The 22,736-nt window shown below is 44.0% G+C and overlaps 1 protein-coding gene across 7 annotated transcripts in view; it reads left to right on the top strand.

The window, feature by feature from the left end:
* Positions 1-22,736, top strand: part of LOC137327135 (guanylate cyclase soluble subunit beta-2-like) — a 110,785-nt gene that overhangs the window by 24,016 nt on the left and 64,033 nt on the right. For all 7 annotated transcript variants that reach the window (XR_010964369.1, XR_010964370.1, XM_067992618.1 and 4 more), the window contains exons 3-5: positions 7,498-7,592; positions 11,169-11,329; positions 20,742-20,841. Coding sequence is in view for 5 of the 7 variants with exons in the window: in XM_067992618.1 (XP_067848719.1) it covers positions 7,498-7,592; positions 11,169-11,329; positions 20,742-20,841 (356 nt within the window). In the remaining 2 variants the exon portion in view is untranslated. The remainder of the gene's footprint in view (positions 1-7,497; positions 7,593-11,168; positions 11,330-20,741; positions 20,842-22,736) is intronic.

Raw genomic sequence — 22,736 nt, 5'->3', positions numbered from 1 at the left:
AACATAAGAAATAGGAGCAGGAGTAGGCTAATCGGCCCCTCGAGCCTGCTCCGCCATTCAGCAAGATCATGGCTGATCTGATCCTAACCTCAAATCTAAATTCATGTCCAATTTCCTGCCCGCTCCCCGTAACCCCTAATTCCCTTTACTTCTAGAAAACTGTCTATTTCTGTTTTAAATTTATTTAATGATGTAGTTTCCACAGCTTCCTGGGGCAGCAAATTCCACAGACCTACTACCCTCTGAGTGAAGAAGTTTCTCCTCATCTCAGTTTTGAAAGAGCAGCCCCTTATTCTAAGATTATGCCCCCTAGTTCTCGTTTCACCCATCCTTGGGAACATCCTTACCGCATCCACCCGATCAAGCCCCTTCACAATCTTATATGTTTCAATAAGATCGCCTCTTATTCTTCTGAACTCCAATGAGTAGAGTCCCAATCTACTCAACCTCTCCTCATATGTCCACCCCCTCATCCCCGGGATTAACCGAGTGAACCTTCTTTGTACTGCCTCGAGAGCAAGTATGTCTTTTCTTAAGTATGGAGACCAAAACTGTATGCAGTATTCCAGGTGCGGTCTCACCAATACCTTATATAACTGCAGCAATACCTCCTTGTTTTTATATTCTATCCCCCTAGCAATAAAAGCCAACATTCCGTTTGCCTTCTTGATCACCTGCTGCACCTGCGTACTAACTTTTTGATTTTCTTGCACTAGGACCCCCAGATCCCTTTGTACTGCAGTACTTTCCAGTTTCTCGCCATTAAGATAATAACTTGCTGTCTGATTTTTCCTGCCAAAGTGCATAACCTCACATTTTCCAATATTGTATTGCATCTGCCAAATCTCCACCCACTCACCCAGCCTGTCTATATCCCCCTGTAGGTTTTTTATGTCCTCCTCACTCTCCACTTTCCCTCCCATCTTAGTATCATCTGCAAACTTTGATATGTTACACTCGGTCCCCTCCTCCAAATCATTAATATGGATTATAAAGAGTTGGGGACCCAGCACCGACCCCTGCGGAACACCACTGGCTACTGGTTGCCAGTCCGAGAATGAACCATTTATCCCAACTCTCTGCTTCCTGTTAGATAACCAATCCTCCACCCATGCCAGAATATTACCCCCAATCCAATGATTCTTTATCTTGAGCAATAATCTTTTATGTGGCACCTTGTCGAATGCCTTCTGGAAGTCTAAATACACTACGTCCACTGGTTCCCCTTTATCCACCCTGTACGTTATGTCCTCAAAGAACTCAAGCAAATTTGTCAGACATGACTTCCCCTTCGTAAAGCCATGCTGACTTTGTCCTATTAAATTATGTTTATCCAAATGTTCCGCTACTGTCTCCTTAATAATAGACTCCAAAATTTTACCCACCACAGATGATAGGCTAACTGGTCTATAATTTCCAGCCTTCTGCCTACTACCCTTTTTAAATAAGGGTGTTACATTAGCAGTTTTCCAATCTGCCGGGACCTTTGCCGAGTCCAGAGAATTTTGGAAAATTATTACCAAAGCATCCACAATCCCTACTGCCACTTCCCTCAAGACCCTAGGATGTATGCCATCAGGTCCAGGGGATTTATCCGCCTTGAATCCCATTAATTTACTGGGTACCAATTCCTTAGTGATTTTAATCGTATTTAGCTCCTCCCCCCCTAGAGCCCCCTGTTTGTCCAGTGTTGGGATATTCTTAGTGTCCTCTACCGTAAAGACTGAAACAAAATATTTGTTCAGCATTTTTGCCATCTCCATGTTTCCCACCATTAATTTCCCGGTCTCATCCTCTAAGGGACCTACGTTTGCCTTAGCCACCCTTTTTCTTTTTATATAACTGTAGAAACTCGGGATTAGTAGTCCAGGCCTCTGGATTACTGTTACATACAATACCATACTGGGACTCATGTTTCTAGCACGTTTATTGTTCCTGAAGTGCATTTTCAATTTTCTTCTCATTTATAATTTTTGCTCGTTGTTGCTAAGGAATCTCGTTGCCTTGAAACGTATTGGTTGCTAAGGAATGCTTTGGGGGAAAGTTGATTGAGGTCATTTGTTGCTATGACATACAGGATATAAACAGCTATCTGTCACAGCTGATTAAATAAAGTTAACTTTGGTGACTGAGTCAGCAACTAAACTGTAAAACGGAGATGACTAAAGACATTGGATAGCACAGTATGTATAGAGGAACCAATCACCCAATGGGGTGGAATCGCACAGTACAATATTATCATGCTTCAGTGCATACATAGAAAATTCCTTTGTCTGCTACTAACAGAGATATTAACCCATTTAAAACCCTTCCCCATAAATGTTTAGGAAGTAAAATACGTAACGGCATAAGATCGAGAAATTGAAATGAACTCAAAGAATGAGAATTGGACCGAGACGTAAAGAAATTGATTGAGGATAAATTAAGAGAGTCGGAGATGAGGAAAAATATTCAATGAAGATCGCTTACAGTGATTTGAGATGTTCTTTGAGATGGTGGAGATAGATGGTCTGGGTAGGATGAGAGAGGAAGGATAGTCAGCACTAGGCCCGGGGGGAAGATTGCGATGGGACACAGGGTAGGGTAGAGATTCATTTTAATGCACGTCATGATATTATGATTTTGCGTCATGCTTTGGATTCTGGAGTGAGCACAGATCCTTCCCCATCACCAAACCACCGCCTTGTGTGAGATTTGCAGAGATGAAATTCTGTATCTCGCTATCAGGGATGTTGCAACAAATTCACACTGTTTGTAAATGCATTCATCTGGTAATTTACCATATGTCCTCGGTGTAGGTGAGATACTGCGGCTGTTATCAGTTCCAATTACAAACACAAAAATACACAGACTGATGAACAGTATGGATGCTAAGGATGACGAGCTCTAGGTTACGTTACAAACTGAAATCACTTCCTGTTTAAGGAAGATAAAACATCCATTTCTAAAGGCACCTTTCATGACTTCAGGCTGTTCCAAAGTGCTTTACAGGCATAAAGCACTTTTGAAGTGTAGTCACTGTGTAATTTAAGAAACACAGGAAGGTTTCACAAATAGCAATGTGATAATAACCAGATAATCTGTTTTAGTGATGTTGGTTGAGGGATAAATTTTGGCCAGAACACCGGGGAGAACTCACCTGCTCTCCTTTAAAATAACGCCATGGGATCGTTTATGTCCACCTGAGAGGGCATATGGGGCCTCGGTTAAACGCCTCATCCGAAAGACGGCACCTCCGACAAGTGACTCAGAGGTGAGAGTGGACCCACTGAGCACAGGCTGATACCTGTTCAGTAGATGAAGAAAAAATGTAATGGACATTCCCAACACACAATGTCCATTATAGCATCTACAGTCACTTTTAACATTTCATTCCAAAAACGACAGCTCTCCCTCAGTACTGCAGTGGAGTGTCAGTCTAGATTATATGCTCAAGTCTCTGGAGTGGGACTTAAGCCCACAATCTTTTGACTCAGAGGCGAGAGTGCTACCAACTAAGGCATGGCTGACAATCGATATGTCCTAAATGATTAAGATGTCCTGTAGATACAAAATTGCTTTGAATTTATTCATCACATGTGTTTTACTGGTCTTTCCTGTATAACAGAGACCAGTAGCTGCTTTAGAAATTTAAGATTATATTTAGGGGTCCTGGAACTTGTCTATAATCTTCATTCATGAAGAGTGATGTGAATTTTTTTTTAATACATCTATCATTTCCTGATCTCCCATAATATTTCTGCTCAACAAATTCTTTGACACTTTTCCTGCTCTATGCATTGCTGAAACAAAGTTATTTAATCCTTTCTGCCAGAAACAATCTGCCATTCTCTAGTCACTCCTTCTAATACACATTTTAGTTATCATCACTTTTTAGACAAATCTCTGGAATGCTTGAGGCAAATAGCATAGATGGATTTAAGGGGAAGCTAGATAAGTTCATGAGGGAGTAAGGAATAGAAGGATATGTAGATAGGGTTAGATAAAGTAAGGTGGGAGGAGGCTCATGTGGAGCATAAATACCAGCATAGGTACTGTCCCCCTCCCCTTCAAATCTGCCGTCATCACCCCCCTCCTCAAAAAACCCATCCTTGACCCCTCTGTCCTTGCAAACTACCACCCCATCTCCAACCTCCCTTTCCTCTCCAAAGTCCCTGAACGTGTTGTTGCCTCCCAAATCTGTGCCCATCTTTCCCGCAACTCCATGTTTGAGCCCCTCCAATCAGGTTTCCGCCCCTGCCACAGTACTGAAATGGCCCTTATCAAAGTCACAAATGACATCCTATGTGACTGTGACCATGGTAAACTATCCCCCCTCATCCTTCTCGATCTGTCTGCAGCCTTTGACACGGTTGACCACACCATCATCCTCCAACGCCTCTCCCCCATCATCCAGCTGGGTGGGACTGCGCTCACCTGGTTCCATTCTTATCCATCCAGATGTAGCCAGAGAATCATCTGAAATGGATTCTCTTCCCGCTCCCGCACCGTTACCTCTGGAGTCCCCAAGGATCTATCCTTGGCCCCCTCCTATTTCTCATCTACATGCTGCCCCTCAGCGACATCATCCGAAAACACGTCAGATTCCACATGTACGTTGATGACACCCAGCTCTTCCTCACAACCACCTCCCTCAACCCCTCCACTGTCTCTCATTTGTCACATTGCTTGTCCGACATCCAATACTGGATGAGCAAAAATTTCCACCGACTAAATATTGGGAAGACCGAAGCCATTGTCTTTGGTCCCTGCTGCAAACTCCATTCCCTAGCGACCAACTCCATCCCTCTCACTGGCCACTGTCTGAGGGTGAACCAGACCGTTCGCAACCTTGGCGTACTATTTGACCCTGAGATGAACTTCTGACCACATATCTGCTCCATCACCAAGACCGCCTACTTCCACATCCGTAACATCGCCCATTTCCGCCCTTGCCTCAGCTCATCTGCTGCTGAAACCCTCATCCATGCCTTTGTAACCTCCAGACTGGACTTTTCCAATGTTCTCCTTGCTGGCCTCCCATCTTCCACCCTCCATAAACTTGAGCTCATCCAAAATTCTGCTGTCCATATCCTAACTCGCAACAAGTCCCGTTCTCCCATCACCCCTGTGCTCGCTGACCTACATTGGCTCCCGGTCCGGGAACGCCTCGAATTTAAAATTCTCATCCTTGTTTGCAAATCCCTCCAAGGCCTCGCCCTTCCCTATCTCTGTAACCTTCACCAGCCCTACAACCCTCCGAGATCTCTGCATTCCTCCAATTCTTGCCTCTTGCGCATCCCCGATTTTAATCGCTGCACCATTGGCGGCCGTGCCTTCAGCTGCCTAGGCCCTAACTCTGGAATTCCCTCCCTAAACCTCTCTACTTCTCTACCTCCCTCTCCTCCTTTAAGACGCTCCTTAAAACCTACCTCTTTGACCAAGCTTTTGGTCATCTGTCCTAATACCTCTATGTGGCTCGGTGTGAAATTTTGTTTGATAATCACTCCTGTGAAGTTCTTTGAGATGTTTTACTACGTTAAAGGTGCTATATAAATACAAGTTGTTGTTGTTGTATAGATCTGTTGGGCCGAATGGCCTGTTTCTGTGCTGTAAAATTCTATGTAACTCTCTTTGGATTCTTTTTCTGCTGTTTCTGCTGTCAGGGGGGTGAGTAACCAAAGGACACAGATTTAAGATAATTGGCAAAAGAACCAGAGAGGAGTTGAGGGGTAATATTTTTTTTACACAGCGAGTTGTGATGATCTGGAATGCACTGCCTGAAAGGGTGGTGGAAGCAGATTCAATAATAACTTTCAAAATCCTCTCTGATACTGGGTATGAGGAACCCCGTAGCCAGCAATTATCAGAGCCAAACTATGGGTGTTTTATGTTTGATACTGGGGCTTTTATCTTCAATATTTAGGTTACATGCTGTAGCTTCACACAAACTTGCTTGGTAACATCAAATATATTTGTTCTAGAGAGGTGTTAGTTTTGTTGAATTACTGTACTTGCTGAGTGTAATCAGATGCCATGTTTGGGAATCCCTCAGTGTTCAGCTGGTGTCCATGCTTGTAGATATTGCTTTATCTTTCTCATATCTACAAATGCCGGCATCTGAAAGAAAGGGAAAAGTCAATGCTTCATGTGCAAGCCCTTCATCGGAACTGGCAGTCAAACCAGGAGGGGGAAAATTCGGCCACTGTCTGAGGACGCGTGCCGATGCATTCCCAACTCGTTTGCCCCGGCTGCCATTTTAACTGCCGGGATTTTGGCAGCTTAGCAGCTGCCCATTACAGGCAGGCAGGGGCTTCATTACTGACGACATTTGGACCCCGATGCCATTTTGCTCAGGGTCGTGCAAGTCGTGTGGAGTGCCTGATCTGCCAGTGAAACCAGTCCGCAGGCAGGATCGAGGTCAGTGTAGGCCCGGTAACTTGGACTTTTCTTCTGCCGTCCGAAATCCCACTCCCACCCGTTGGCCAGGTAGTGATTCCCGCTGGGTGCTGCAGCACGATAATGAGGGCTGGGAGTTAAGAAAGACAAAAGACCCTTTCACAACCTCAGGATGTCCCAAGGCGCTTTACAGCCAATTAAATAATTTTTTGACGTGTAATCACTGTTGTAGTGTAGGAAACGTGGCAGCCAATTTGCATACAGTAAGGTCCCATAAACAGCAATGAAGTAATGACCAAAAAATCTCTTTTTTAGTGATGTCGGTTGAGGGATAAATATTGGCCAGGACACCGGGGAGAACTCCCCTACCCTTCTTTGAAATAGTACTGTGGGATCTTTTACGTCCACCTGAGAGGGCAGACATCTCATCTGAGAGACGGTACCTCCGACAGTGCAGCACTCCCTCAGTACTGCACTGGAGTGTCAGCCTGGATTATGTGCTCAAGTCTCTGGAGTGGGGGCTTGAACCCACGACCTTCTGACTCAGGGGTGAGAGTGACACCATTGAGTCACAGCTGACAGTTAAAATGGCGGTGGGCCTCTCGCTGGCATCGTCGTGGGTGCGGATCCTGCCCTGGCCCACATCAAGCCCCAAGTTAAAATCCGCCTTAAAGTTACTACTTCATGTTCAACCAGAGCTATGGCTCCTGACCACCAGCAATCGCTGAAACTTGCACCATTGGCACTGATGCTTCCTTCCGTTGGTAGCAAAGCAAGAATACCATTGCACCTGGACAGAAACTGTTTGTAGCAGTGTAACCTGTACAAACAAAAGGCATTCTCTGTCAGCTGCTACATTGAATTACAACCAAAAAATGGTAGACAGCTCAATTAACATCTAAAAGTAAAAGGATAATGTTTTGGATGGAAACCCTTCATCAGAACTGACACCAGCCGGGCTCTATTAGACGCTGACCAACCTGCTGAGTATTTCCATCATTTGCTGTTTTATTTCCGATTCCCAACATCCAGGATTTTCTTTTTATTTCCACTGTTCCACTGGATTTTGGTCGATCAGCTCTCCTTTCTCACAACCAACAAACCCTCTTCTCTTCTTAGAGCACGAGCTGATGTTCAGGATACGTTCATGACTTACCAGGTTTATGATGATGCTATCACACTCAGACTTCTCGGGGAAGCTTCTAAACTACTCAGTAAGTAGGATTTGCTTAGACGTTATATTCAAAGTACAATGCCTGTGTGAATCTTTACGTTCTAACACAATACAGTACAATGCAATCTATATCTGGTGCATACAAAGGTATAGCCCCATTTAAAAAGTAAAACTGAATAGAGACAGAATAAAAAATCTGAAAGTTGCAACAAAGATAGAAGGTTTACCATGTAAAATAGTATTCCATGCAGAAAGACCGTTCCAAACAGTGCCAGGAATCTTGGCTGCATTCCTTCTCCCCCCTCCCCCCCCCAAATAAATTATTTGTGTAAACTATTACTGCAATAACAGTGAGAACACTGATATTAAATGGAAATTAACAGTCTATAACAATTTGGAAGTTTCCTGAAGGCATGCATTTGTATCGAGCACGTGACTGATTAGAAGGTTCTTTGGTTTAATTGATTTTCCACAGTAATCCTGCAGAGCAGAGGCAGACACTGATTGCAATTGGAGCAGAGCAGCATGTAAGACAGAAATGCTTCCATGTAATGTAATGAGAGTGCACGGAATTGGAGGCAACCTTGGGACATAGGTTGGAAATTGGTTGGGAGGTAGGAGACAGAGTAAGGATAAACGGAACATACTCTGATTGGTGGGATGTGTCAAGTGGTATTCCCCAGGGATCTGTACTGGGGCCTCAGCTTTCCACCATATATATCAATGATTTGAATGAAGGAATAGAGAGTTGTATATCCAAGTCTGCAGATGACACTAAGTTGGGAGGCACAGTACGTTGTCTAGATGGAAGTTACAAAGGGACATAGACAGATTAAGTGAGTTGGCAAAACTGTGGCAAATGGAGTTCAATGTGAAGAAGTGTGAGGTCATTGATTTTGGATCCAAGATAGACAAATCGTAATATTTTCTTCATGGTGAGAAACTAGGACCTGTAAAGGAGCAAAGAGATTTAGGTGTCCATGTACAAAAATCAATAAAAGCCAGTGGATAGGTAGAAAAAGTCATCAAGAAGGCTATTGGAATGTTGGCCTATATCTCAAGGGGGTTGGGATACGAAGGGGAGGACGTGATGTTTCAGTTGTACAGAGCATTGATTAGACCCCATCTCAAGTATTGCGTCCAGTTGTGGGCACTGTACCTCAGGAAGGATATAATCAGCCTTGGAGAGGTGCAGCGCAGATTTGCCAGAATGATACCGTGGCTTAGAGGGTTAAATTATGAAGACAGGTTTCATAAACTTGGCTTGTATTCCCTTGAGTTTAGAAAGTTAAGGGATGATCTAATCGAGGTATTTAAAATGATGAAGGGATTTGATAGGGTAGATACAGAAAAATTAGTTCTTCCAATGGGGGAATCCAGAACAAGGGGGCATAATCTTGAAATTAGAGCTAGGCCGTTCAAGAGTGAAATCAGGAAGCACTTTTTCGCACAAAGGATAGTAGAAATCTGGAACTCTTCCTCCAGTAGGTTCTGGATGTTGGGTCAACTGAAGCATTCAAGACTGAGATTTATAGATTTTTGTTGGGTAAGGGTATCAAAGGTTATGGAGCAAAGGTGGGTAAATGGAGTTAAGGTGCGGATCAGCCAAGACCTGACTGAATGGTGGAACAGGCTCGAGGGGCTGAATGGCCTCCTCCTGTTCCTATGTTCCTACGTTTTAGAAAAGCTGCAAGAGACCTTCTATGTTTGTAAGTTCATTCTGTTTTAAGCAAACAAGTTTTCAAACAAAGTATGTGTTGGAGTGTTTATGGTATGCAATATATAGCATTGTGTTTTATCTGTGTAATGTACTGATGCTAGTGCAGCAACATAAGTCATCAATGTATATAGGACATGGATTATTCTGCAAACTAAAGTTCAAATCACAGCAATATGCATAGCATGATACAATTTTGGGTCCCTGTCATGCATTTTTTAATGGATTTACTACTTTATTTGTGAAATTAAATCCTTTCTCTGTAAATGGTACAAAGAATCTAATACTTCAGGACAGTCATTGAGATAACAGGGCTGAGATCCCAATCAGAGGGTCCACAATATCCTAAACCACGAGCACCAAGAGGGGGCAATCAGGGAATCAGCTCCAACATTGGTAAACAGACTGAGCTTTGCTTTTGTGGCCTTTGTGCCTCTGAATTTGGGGGGAAAAGTTCACCAGCATCCCGACTCCTGATCACCACTTGGTGACACCTGTTGGAAAGCGGATGTAGGCCCAGGTTGGGCGAGGACAGGTTTAGTTGCAATGCCCCCCCATGGTCGAATGTCCCTCCAACACTCACTGTTTCGGCTCACACATGAGCGCGGTACTGGAGGACTACTGGCACCTGTGGATCTGTGCTCCAGTGTGAATCACTGTCTTCAGAAGGGTGAAAATTGACAAATAAAGACTTTTACCAACAATGTAGAACACTAGTAATTTACATAAATGTGTGTTTCCTACTAATTTGGGTTGTTTACTAATTTGCATATGTGAATTGTATACTAATTTATATACACATGCTTGCCTACTACTTTACGAATGTGTGTTATCTACTAATTTACATTCCTGTCAGTTGCTTACTGATTTGCTTATGTGAATTTGCCTAGTAATTTACACATTTGTCCATTGCCTGCTAATTTATATCTATGTGAGTGTCTACTAATTCACATACATTAGTTTAGCTTCCCAAGCATTTTATGCTCTCTGGTAAGTACTTGCAGTGCTCAGCTATAATTACGAGCGTACAAGTGTCACATAACTAATGAAATCTCCCGGGGGCACTGGAAAATCACTGTTTGAGAAAGAATAGTTCATTATTGTACCAACAACTGTACTACCAATTAATTAACATAACAACTCTCAGTGAGATTCCTCTGTGTTTGTTGGGCAGTGTTAGAACAAGAATTTCTTGATGATTTTTCCAAAACTGCAGATATTGGGCCAAATCTTTCTGGAAAAATAACGGTGAGTTCATGATGCACACCGTTATTAATGCACAAAGTTCAGGGGAAGAAGAGATAGCTGTGAGTTGGGAATCTCAATTGCTGGTTGATTTACACCACTCCGCTTCGCACAAATGACATCTTGCCCTTAGCCTCCCTGTTATTTTTAAGAACTTGCTTGATTTGCATATTATTTGCCCATTAAACTCACTCATACTCAACAGCGCAAATACCTTTTTAATGACGTGATCATTGTTAATGAATGCCAATCAATCTCTTACTTTTCCTTTGTGTCTTTTTTCTCTCTCTCCTAATGCAATCCACTTTATTTTACTTTCTGTACCTGATTTGACTCTAATTCATCCTATTTCATTCTCCGTCGTTCCTCTTTTTTTCGCAATCCTTAAATCGCATTGGTTAAGGAGATAGACTGTTGGTCTCGCCACTGCTCTTGTCATACCGTTATCAGCTCGCACTTCCAGCAAGTTACAGCACAAAATATATTCGAGCTGAAGGGTGAGGAAAAAGTCCAATTAATGGCACATGCCACGAGATGCCCCACTCCAGCAAGATTTGGCCTATTCAGTGCTCACTTGTGCAGTTTATCATGTAACTGGCTCTCAGGGTGCATCACTCAACACAAATAACTGAATCATGTTCTCCTCCTGCACAGATATGTCTGATGAGGCTGTCCTAAAACTCTTTGGAGAATACTTTTTCACTTTCTGCAAGGTGTCTGGGTATGACAGGATGCTGCGCACATTAGGAGGATCACTGATGGAATTTATCGAAAACTTAGATGCTCTTCACAGTTACCTTGCCCTGTCGTATCAGGTAACACATCTCTCCTCAACTTTTGATCAAAACACTAAGCTTTATAAAACCTGAGGTCTGGCTGCTGTAGTTGTAGTGATACAGTTTCACCAGTAATTAATTGTAACTGTTTTACTTTTAATTATACTTTTTTAGATTTAAACAGCCATGTACAAATTAAGCGACTGTGAGACTGCTGTTATTGAAGTTATTCTGTAGAATGGACAAGAAGGAATAGACCACATAATTCAATTAATTATACAAACAGAAAATGCTGGAAACACTCAGCGGGTCAGGCAGTATCTGTGGAGAGAGAACTAAATGACTTTCATATCAGGAACCTTTTATCAGAACTGTAAAATGTCATTGAATCATAGATTCATAGAATAGTTACAGCACAGAAGGAAGCCATCTGGCCCATCGTAAGAGCAATCCAGTTAATCCCATTCCCCGCTCTTTCCCCGTAGCCCTGCAAACTTTTTCCCTTCAAATATTTATCCAATTCCTTTTTGAAAGCCATGATTGAATCTGCTTCCACCACCCTTTCAGGCAGCGCATTCCAGATCAAAACTATGTTAAGAGATGAACAGCTTTTAAGCAATTGCAGAGCCTGGGAAAGGTGGAGGGGTGGGGTGGAGGGGAACATGGAAATAATAAAAGGGAAAGGTCTGTGATAGGGTGAAGGGCAGGAGTGATTAAATGACAAAAGGGATGATGGTGCAAGGCAAAAGGAGGTGATAATGAGACAAGTAAAGAAACAAAAGATGGGTCCAGAGGAGGTGTAAATGGTAATAGCAGAATAGCAGAGGAGAAGGGAAGCCTGGGAAATCTGGCAAAGAGAAAGCTCCCATGGTTCAGGAATGTGGCATAAGAAAGGCCCCTACTATGTACCAATAGGAGATCTCCAACCCAAACACCACCCCCCCGACTATGTACCAATAGGAGATCTCCAACCCAAGCACCACCCCCCCCCCCGACTATGTACCAATAGGAGATCTCCAACCCAAACACCACCCCCCCCCGACTATGTACCAATAGGAGATCTCCAACCCAAACACCACCCCCCCGACTATGTACCAATAGGAGATCTCCAACCCAAACACCACCCCCCCGACTATGTACCAATAGGAGATCTCCAACCCAAGCACCACCCCCCCCGACTATGTACCAATAGGAGATCTCCAACCCAAGCACCACCCCCCCGACTATGTACCAATAGGAGATCTCCAACCCAAACACCACCCCCGACTATGTACCAATAGGAGATCTCCAACCCAAACACCACCCCCCCCCGACTATGTACCAATAGGAGATCTCCAACCCAAGCACCCCCCCCCAACTATGTACCAATAGGAGATCTCCAACCCAAACACCCCCCCCCCGACTATGTACCAATAGGAGATCTCCAACCCAAACACCACCCCCCTCCCTCGACTATGTACCAATAGGAGATCTCCAACCCAAACACCACCCCCAACTATGTACCAATAGGAGATCTCCAACCCAAACCCCCCCCCCCCCCGACTATGTACCAATAGGAGATCTCCAACCCAAGCACCACCCCCCCCCCCTTGACTATGTACCAATAGGAGATCTCCAACCCAAACACCCCCCCCCCCCCGACTATGTACCAATAGGAGATCTCCAACCCAAACACCACCCCCCCCTGACTATGTACCAATAGGAGATCTCCAACCCAAACACCCCCCCCCCGACTATGTACCAATAGGAGATCTCCAACCCAAACACCCCCCCCCCCCCCGACTATGTACCAATAGGAGATCTCCAACCCAAACACCCCCCCCCCCCCCGACTATGTACCAATAGGAGATCTCCAACCCAAACACCACCCCCCCCTGACTATGTACCAATAGGAGATCTCCAACCCAAACACCCCCCCCCCGACTATGTACCAATAGGAGATCTCCAACCCAAACACCCCCCCCCCCCCCGACTATGTACCAATAGGAGATCTCCAACCCAAACACCCCCCCCCCCGACTATGTACCAATAGGAGATCTCCAACCCAAACACCATCCCCCCCCCCCGACTATGTACCAATAGGAGATCTCCAACCCAAACACCACCCCCCCCCCCCAACTATGTACCAATAGGAGATCTCCAACCCAAACACCACCCCCCCCCCCCCGACTATGTACCAATAGGAGATCTCCAACCCAAACACCACCCCCCCCCGACTATGTACCAATAGGAGATCTCCAACCCAAACACCACCCCCCCCCCCCCCGACTATGTACCAATAGGAGATCTCCAACCCAAACACCACCCCCCCCCCAACTATGTACCAATAGGAGATCTCCAACCCAAACACCCCCCCCCCGACTATGTACCAATAGGAGATCTCCAACCCAAACACCCCCCCCCCCCCCGACTATGTACCAATAGGAGATCTCCAACCCAAACACCACCCCCACCCCCCCCGACTATGTACCAATAGGAGATCTCCAACCCAAACACCACCCCCCCCCCCCCCGACTATGTACCAATAGGAGATCTCCAACCCAAACACCACCCCCCCCCCCCCGACTATGTACCAATAGGAGATCTCCAACCCAAACACCCCCCCCCCCCGACTATGTACCAATAGGAGATCTCCAACCCAAACACCACACCCCCCCACGACTATGTACCAATAGGAGATCTCCAATCCAAACACCACCCCCCCCCCCGACTATGTACCAATAGGAGATCTCCAACCCAAACACCACCCCCCTGACTATGTACCAATAGGAGATCTCCAACCCAAACACCACCCCCCCCCGACTATGTACCAATAGGAGATCTCCAACCCAAACACCACCCCCGACTATGTACCAATAGGAGATCTCCAACCCAAACACCACCCCCGACTATGTACCAATAGGAGATCTCCAACCCAAACACCACCCCCCCCCCCCCGACTATGTACCAATAGGAGATCTCCAACCCAAACACCCCCCCCCGACTATGTACCAATAGGAGATCTCCAACCCAAACACCACCCCCCCCCCAACTATGTACCAATAGGAGATCTCCAACCCAAACCCCCCCCCCCCCCCGACTATGTACCAATAGGAGATCTCCAACCCAAACACCACCCCCCCCCCGACTATGTACCAATAGGAGATCTCCAACCCAAACACCACCCCCCCGACTATGTACCAATAGGAGATCTCCAACCCAAACACCACCCCCCCCCCCGACTATGTACCAATAGGAGATCTCCAACCCAAACACCACCCCCCCCCCCCTGACTATGTACCAATAGGAGATCTCCAACCCAAGCACCCCCCCCCCCCAACTATGTACCAATAGGAGATCTCCAACCCAAACACCACCCCCGACTATGTACCAATAGGAGATCTCCAACCCAAACCCCCCCCCCCCCGACTATGTACCAATAGGAGATCTCCAACCCAAGCACCCCCCCCCCCAACTATGTACCAATAGGAGATCTCCAACCCAAACACCACCCCCCCCAACTATGTACCAATAGGAGATCTCCAACCCAAACACCACCCCCCCCAACTATGTACCAATAGGAGATCTCCAACCCAAACACCACCCCCGACTATGTACCAATAGGAGATCTCCAACCCAAGCACCCCCCCCCCAACTATGTACCAATAGGAGATCTCCAACCCAAACACCACCCCCGACTATGTACCAATAGGAGATCTCCAACCCAAACACCCCCCCAAGTTCAGTTAATGTTTGATGGTTGTCATTGAATTATTCTACCTCCTGAGTTGAATCGGAATGGTACTGCAATTAAATTTGATTCTCAGTTTAATAACATAAATGTGACAAGTTCAGGAAAGTTGCTTAGTTTACAGATAAATTTAATGAGCAACATTTGAATTGTTCATTGATTTCACATGTGTCACTTCCTCTGGTCACCGGTGTTGATAAATTGCACTTGTACTGACATCAATATAATAGACTCGGTTGTAATTTAGGCAATGAGGATATAGGGTATGCTGGGTGAGACAGACTGAGATTAAAGTGTGATTTTAGCTCATTGTTATCTTCGACTGACTTCGAGGGAGGCACAAACCGTATCCGCGCATTTTGAAAGAAGCTAAGGAAGAGATGGCAGAGGCGCTATTATATAAAATCATTAGAACAGGGAATAGTGTCAGACGACTGGTGGACAGCTAATGTTATTCCTATATTTAAAAAGGGAACAATTCCAGGGAGCTGTAGACCAGTTAGCTTAATGTCGGTGGTAGCAAAGATAATAGAATCTTTACTCAAAGATGTAATAGAAAAACGTCTAGAGAATGAAAATATAATAAAGAATAGTCAGCACGGATTTCAGAAGGGAAGGTCATGCTTGACCAACTTTATTGAATTCTTTAAAGAAGTAACAGAAAGAGTAGATAAGGGTAATGTAGTAGATGTAATATACTTGGATTTTCAAAAGGCCTTCGATAAAGTACCACATAATAGACTCATAACTAAGGTCAGAACATGTGGAGTCAGGGACAAGTCGCAGAATGGACAGCAAATTGGCTACAAAACAGAAAACAGAGAGTACGGGTTAAAGGTAGTTACTCAGACAAGGCTCAGGAATCAGAAGTACAATTTCAATATTTGCGGATGATATCAATTTGGGGGGTATAGTTAACACTGAGGAGGACTGCGATGAAATACAAGAAGACATTAATAAACTTGCAGAATGGGCGTGTAATTGGCAAATGAATTTCAATATAGATAAGTGTGAGGTAGAGCATTTTGGTAAGAAGAATAAGGAGGCCACATATTGCTTGGAAAATAAGAATCTAAATGGGGTAGAGACGCGAAGGGATCTAGCGGTACAGAATCACAAATCATTAAAAGTATCAACGCAGGTTAATAAGGCCCCCCCACAAAAAATGCAAACAAAGCACTGGAGTTCATTTCCAGAGGAATAGAAATGAAGAGCAGAGAAGTTATGTTAAACTTATAAAGAACCTTGGTCAGACCACACTTAGAATACTGTGCACAGTTCTAGTTTCCAAATTACAAAAAAGGATATAGAGGCATGGAGAAGGTGCAAAAAAGATTTACAAGGTTGATACCAGAACTGAGAGGTTATAACTATTAGGAAAAACTGAACAGGCTGGAGCTCTTTTCTTCAGAAAAGAGAAGGCTGAGGCGTGACTTAATAGAGGTCTTTAAAATGATGAAGGGGTTTGATAGAGTAGACGTAGAGAAGATGTTTCCACCTGTGGGGAGTCCAAAACCAGGGGTCATAAATATAAGATAGTCACTAATAAATCCAATAAGGAATTCAGGAGAAACTTCTTTATGCAGAGAGAGGTTAGAAGGTGGAACTCACTTCCAAAAGGAGTACTTGAGGCGAATAGCATAGATGGATTTAAGGGGAAGCTAGATAAGTACACGAGGGAGAAAAGAATAGAAGAATATGCTGATAGGGTTAGATGAAGTAGGGAGGGAGGAGGCTCGTGTGGAGCATAAACACCAGCATAGACCTGTTTGGCCAAATGGCCTGTTTCTGTGCTGTACATTCTATGTAATTCTACGTAAACCCTACAGGACTTTTAAAGCGACCTTTCTTCAGCTATGGATGCTGAGATGGTCCAGCCTGACACTCTGTCACAAGAAAGTAATTTTAAAATGAGCAGCAGTGAGTGCCAGTACTAATAATGTCCCCAAAGCCTTGTAAGGAAGGAAGTAGAGAAAGAGGAAAAGGAAAGAGATCACGTGACCTAAAATGTCAGGCACTAAATTAGATAACATTTAATGCTGAGAAGAGTTCACTTAAGAGGTTATTAGGAAGCATTTTCCTTCTCATTCATAATCAATGAGATGGGGGACATCCAACAGGTGAACAGGTGGAACGTGCTTAACATCAGTTGGTATATTTTTAACTGATGAGTAAAATAGTGGAGAGTTTGGCTTGAGTATAAAACAGTAAAGCACAACAGTAGGGAATTCAGCCTCTCGAGCCTGACCCGCTATTCAATTAGATCATGGAAGATTTACACCTCAACCCCATTTACCCACCTTTGCTCCATATCCCTTGATACCCTTACCCAACAAAAATCTGTCACTCTCAGTCTTGAAAGCTCCAATTGACCAAGCATCCACAGCCTTCTGGGGGAAAGAGAGTTCCAGATTTCCACTACTCTTTATTTGCAAAAATGTTTCCCGATTTCACTCCTGAACAGCCTAGCTCTAATTTTAAGGTTATGCCCCCTTGTTCTGGATTCTCCCACCAATGCAAATAGTTTCTCTGTACCTACCTTATTGAATCCTTTTACCATTTTAAATACCTTGATTAGATCACCCCTCAATCCTTTATACTCAAGGGAATATAAGCTTGATACCTGTCCAATTCTATCAAACTCCCTGGGCAGTTCATTCCACATGTTCACCATCCTCTACTTGCACCTTTTCACTGACATTAGCAACCAAGAGAAAATAGACCAACTGATGTTGGCCAGCCCACCACCTGTAGGATGGTATTGTCCCTCCTTATTGATTCTGAATTAGAAGGAATGATTTACTGGTGCAGAAACTATCAAACCACATTAATAAAACTGTAATATATTGCTGTTAAAATGGTTACATTTCATTACAAATCATACAGAAATCAAACAACGGTGAAATTTCACAGGGATCTTTGACAAACCAAAAAAAAGTATCAATTTGAGGCAAGGTAATGACATAAAGTAAAGTAAGTGCCTTGAATACATTAGTATAGTACCTTATCGCATCTCTGAGGAGAGGACCACAGTGGTTCAAGGAGAAAGCCCATCACCACCTCTTGGAGTGGGCAATAAATGGGACTTTGTCAGCATCATAAGAACATAAGAAATAGGAGCAGGAGTGGGCCATACAGCCCCTCGAGCCTGCTCCGCCATTCAGTAAGATCATGGCTGATCTACCTCAACTCCACCTTCCTGCTCAATCCCCATTTCCCTTGATTCCCTTATATCCAAAAATCTATCACTCTCAATCTTGAATATACTCAACGACTGAGCATCCACAGCCCTCTGGGGTAGAGAATTTTAAAGATTCAAAATCCTCTGAATGAAGAAATTTTTCCTCATCTTGGTCCTAAATGGCCGACCCCTTATCTTGAGACTATGACCACTAGTTGTAGACTCTCCAGCCAAGGGAAACAGCCTCTCAGCATCTACCCTGTCAAGCCCTCTAAGAATTTTATACATTTCAATTAGATCACCTCTCATTCTTCTAAACCTTGGAGAATATAGGCCCATTCTACTCAATCTCTCCTCAGAGGACAACCCTCTCATCCCAGGAATCAATCTGGTGAACCTTCGTTGCGCCCCCTCTAAGGCAAGTATATCCTTCCTTAGATAAGGAGACCAAAACTGTACACAGTGCTCCAGGTGTGGTCTCACCAGGGCCCTATACAATTGCAGCAAGACCTCCTTACTCTTATAATCCAACCCCCTTGCAATAAAGGCTAACATACCATTTGCCTTCCTAATTGCTTGTTGTACCTGCATGTTAACTTTCTGTGATTCGTATCCAAGGATACCCAATCCCCCTGATTACCAACATTTCTTAGTCTCTCACTTTTTCTATTCTTCCTACCAAAGTGGATAATTTCACATTTCCCCACATTATACTCCATCTGCCACCTTCTCACCCATTCACTTAACCTGTCTATAACCTTTTGCAGCCTCTTTGCGTCCTCCTCACAGCTTACTTTCTCACCTAGCTTTTTATCATTAGCAAACTTGGATACATTACACTCGGTCCCCTCATCTAAGTCATTGATATAGATTGTAAACAGCTGAGGCCTAAGCACTGATCTTTGCGGCACCCCACTAGTTACAACCTGCCAACCTGAAAATAACCCGTTTATTCCTACTCTCTGTTTTCTGTCCGTGAACCAATCCTCAATCCGTGCTAATATATTACCCTCAATCCCATGAGCCCTAATCTTGTGTAACAACCTCTTGTGCGGCACCTTATCGAATCCAAATATACTACATTCAAATGTGACTTTGCCAGCATTGCCCACCTCCCAAGGTTTACATTTTAAAAAATGTCTCAAAGTGTTTCATGCACGTTACTTACTAAAGTGTAGTGACTGTTGACAGCAGCCAATTTGTGCATAGCAAGATCTCAGCAATAGCAGTGAGATGAATAACCAGTTCATCTGTTCTGGTATCCTGGCCAACATTTATTCCTCAACCAATGCCACTAAAACAGATAATCTGGTCACTTATCTCATTGCTGTTTGTGGGACCTTGCTGTGCACATTGGCAATGCCCATTTATCTACATTACAACAGTAAATACATCAAGAAAGAACACCACTGGCTGTGAAGCACTTTGGGACATCCTAAGGACGTGAAAGGTGCTATATAAATGCAAATTTTCTCTTTCCTTCGACTTAAGGGGAGAGTAGACATATGAAGCAGGAGGAAAACATGGCTATGAGGAGGTAGGGGAGCAGGGCTGCAGGATTAGTTGTGGATTGCTATAGCAAAGCACTGTCACAGACACAATGGGCCAAATGGCCTCCTTCGGTGCTGTAAACTACAATGCTTCTGTGGTACTTTAAGTTGAGGGGAGGGTAATTCTCTGACTTTGTACAGCCAATTGAGAGCCTTACCATGCAATATTGAATCATAGAATCTTGCAGCACAGAAGGAGGTTGTTCAGCCCATCATGCCTGTGCTGGCTCTTTGAAAGAGCTACCAATTAGTCCCACTCCTTGCTCTTTCTCCATGGCCCTGAAATTTTTTCTTTTTTGTGTGTATTAATTGTATCTATGTAATTTATATCAATTAGTGTTAATTGTATTCAGGTGGTAAGTATCAACTGGGGGCTCTCTTGTATCCATTTATAGGAGGGAACTTATCTTGGGGGTGCATGATGTGTAAGGGAGACCCCTGTGAATAAAGGCTTGGAACCAACTGGAGACCAGGCTCTAGTATTCTATCCTTTACCACCTGGCTATCCAATTTGTAACAAAGTTCATATCCAATTCCCTTTTGAAAGTTACAATTGAATCTGCTTCCACCGCCCTTTCAGGCAGTGCATTCCAGATCATAACAACTCGCTGCGTAAAGAAAATTCTCTTCATCTCCCCTCTGCTTTTTGGCAATTATCTTAAATCTGTGTCCTCTGGTTACCAACCCTCCCACAGTGGAAACAATTTCTCCTTATTTACTCTATCAAATCTCTTCATAATTTTGAACACCTCAATTAAATCTCCCCTTAACCTTCTCTGCTGCAAGGAGAACAATCCCAGTTTCTCCAGTCTCTCCATGTAACTGAAATATCGGAAATTCGTTACGCTCTGCTCATGACTGAGATTCTCTAACCGGGGCACAGTCAAAAAATTAGTCCTTTATGTTTCAGCTCTGATAGCAAATACCAAAATAGACTTGCCGAAATGAATATTTCTATCGATAAAAGGTTCAATGTTATCTGATTGCTAGGAGATGAAAGCACCATCTTTTCGAGTGGAAAGGAGAGAAGATGGCGTGATGTGGCTTCATTACTATTCTGACAGAAAAGGTCTCTGTCATATAGTCCCAGGTAAAACCTGCTTTATTAGCTGGCAGTAGTCTTTCGATTGACGTGTGAGTTTGTACACATTTTCTATTTGTTGTACAGGTGAGGCAACGTTAGCTATTGATATGTACATTGGAACATTCAGCCCCTTGAGCTCGTTCTGCCATTCAATCAGGTCATGGCTTATCTGTACCTCGATGGGCAGGTAGCTCTCAGTGCTGTCCGTTCTTTTTTTCATCGAGAGTGGGAGGCAGATTACAGACTTGTGCCTTGGACTGCGGCACAGGGTATGAGCATGTGCGTGAAGGGCCTATTGGCCCGGGAACAAGCTGGCTTCATTAGGCGGACACAGAGTATGACTCTCCCTCATCCATGCCTTTATTACCTCCAGACTCGACTATTCCAATGCTCTCCTGGCCGACCTCCCATCTTCCACTCTCTGTAAACTTGAGCTCATTCAAAACTCTGCTGCCCGTATCCTAACTTGCACCAAGTGCCGTTCACCATCACCCCTATGCTCGCTGACCTACATTGGCTCCCGGCCTGGGAATGCCTCGATTTAAAATTCTCATCCTTGTTTTGAAATCCCTCCATGGCCTCGCCTCTCCCTATCTCTGTACTGTCATCTAGGGCTAGATCTCTGCGCTCCTCCAATTCTGACCTCTTGCACTTCCTTGATTTTAGTCGCTGCACCATTGGCAGCCATGTTTTCAGCTGCCGAGACCCTAAGTTCTGGAATTCCCTCCCTAAACCTCTCCGTCTCTCTACCTCTCTCTCCACCTTTAAGACATTCCTTAAAACCTACCTCTTTGACCAAGCTTTTAGTCACCTGTCCTAATATCTCCTTATGTGGCTCGGTGTCAAATTTTGTTTGATGATTGCTCCTGTGAAACGTTTTGGAACATTTTACTATGTTAAAGGCGCTATATAAATGCAATTTGTTGTTGTTGTTGTTTTACAAAAGGTCACCAGCTGCCACTGGTTAAAGGGCATTTCTCTCTCCCCACCACTTCTATCCTATCTCTAGGAATATAGGAAAAGGAGTAGGCCATTCAGCCCCTCGAGCCTGCTCCACCATTCAATTAGATCATTGTAAACAATTTTACAACACCAAGTTATAGTCCAGCAATTTTATTTTAAATTCACAAGCTTTCGGAGATTTTCTCCTTCCTCAGGCAAATGGAGTTAAGATACAGATCGTGACTGATCTGTATCTTAACTCCATTTATCCACCTTATCTCCATATTCCTTTATATCTTACCCATCAAAATCTACCAATCTCAGTCTTGAAAGTTCCAATTGACATCGCCCCTATGAATCCTTGTTACCTTGTATTAAATCACATTGGCTTTGCTAGCCTGTCTGAACTAAGCATCTTCCCCTCCAGTTCTCACAGGGCTGGCTAGTGTGGACAATGGAGCAACTCACTCTGGTGTGGCAGTGAATGCTGTTTCTGATGCTGGGATTAAGCTACACTCTTGGCTGGATAGACCTTTCTCTGCACCTGGCCTTGCTGTACTTGACCTGAGAGTTCATTAAGGTGTTTACTGAGTGAAAAACACAGAGAGGCTTCCATTCCCAGCAGTGACGTCCTTTACCTGATGAATACAAATCTACACATGCACGCACAAAATAAGTTCTGGGATAAGCGAAATGGATTTTTTTTCACGCTTTCTCTTCACTTTACCCGATCACTGTTGCTTTGTGGCACTAAAAGTCCGGCCGGGAATTTCCTCAGAGTTGCTCCCACTCCACGGGACAAAACTTTGGCACAAGTGCAGTGGAAACTCTGTTTATTTATTATTTTATATGGTTTCTTTTCGATCCGTTTTTGAGTGTACAAAAAAATTTAGTGCCAACAATATAAAATTGGGGCAATCAATTGGGTCTTTCAGTCCACTTTAATATTTGAAGAACAT

The sequence above is a fragment of the Heptranchias perlo genome, chromosome 11, assembly GCF_035084215.1.
Source record: "Heptranchias perlo isolate sHepPer1 chromosome 11, sHepPer1.hap1, whole genome shotgun sequence".
Lineage (NCBI taxonomy): Eukaryota > Metazoa > Chordata > Chondrichthyes > Hexanchiformes > Hexanchidae > Heptranchias > Heptranchias perlo.
The sequence above is the reverse complement of the archived record's forward strand: the minus strand, read 5'-3'. Positions and strand labels throughout refer to the sequence as shown.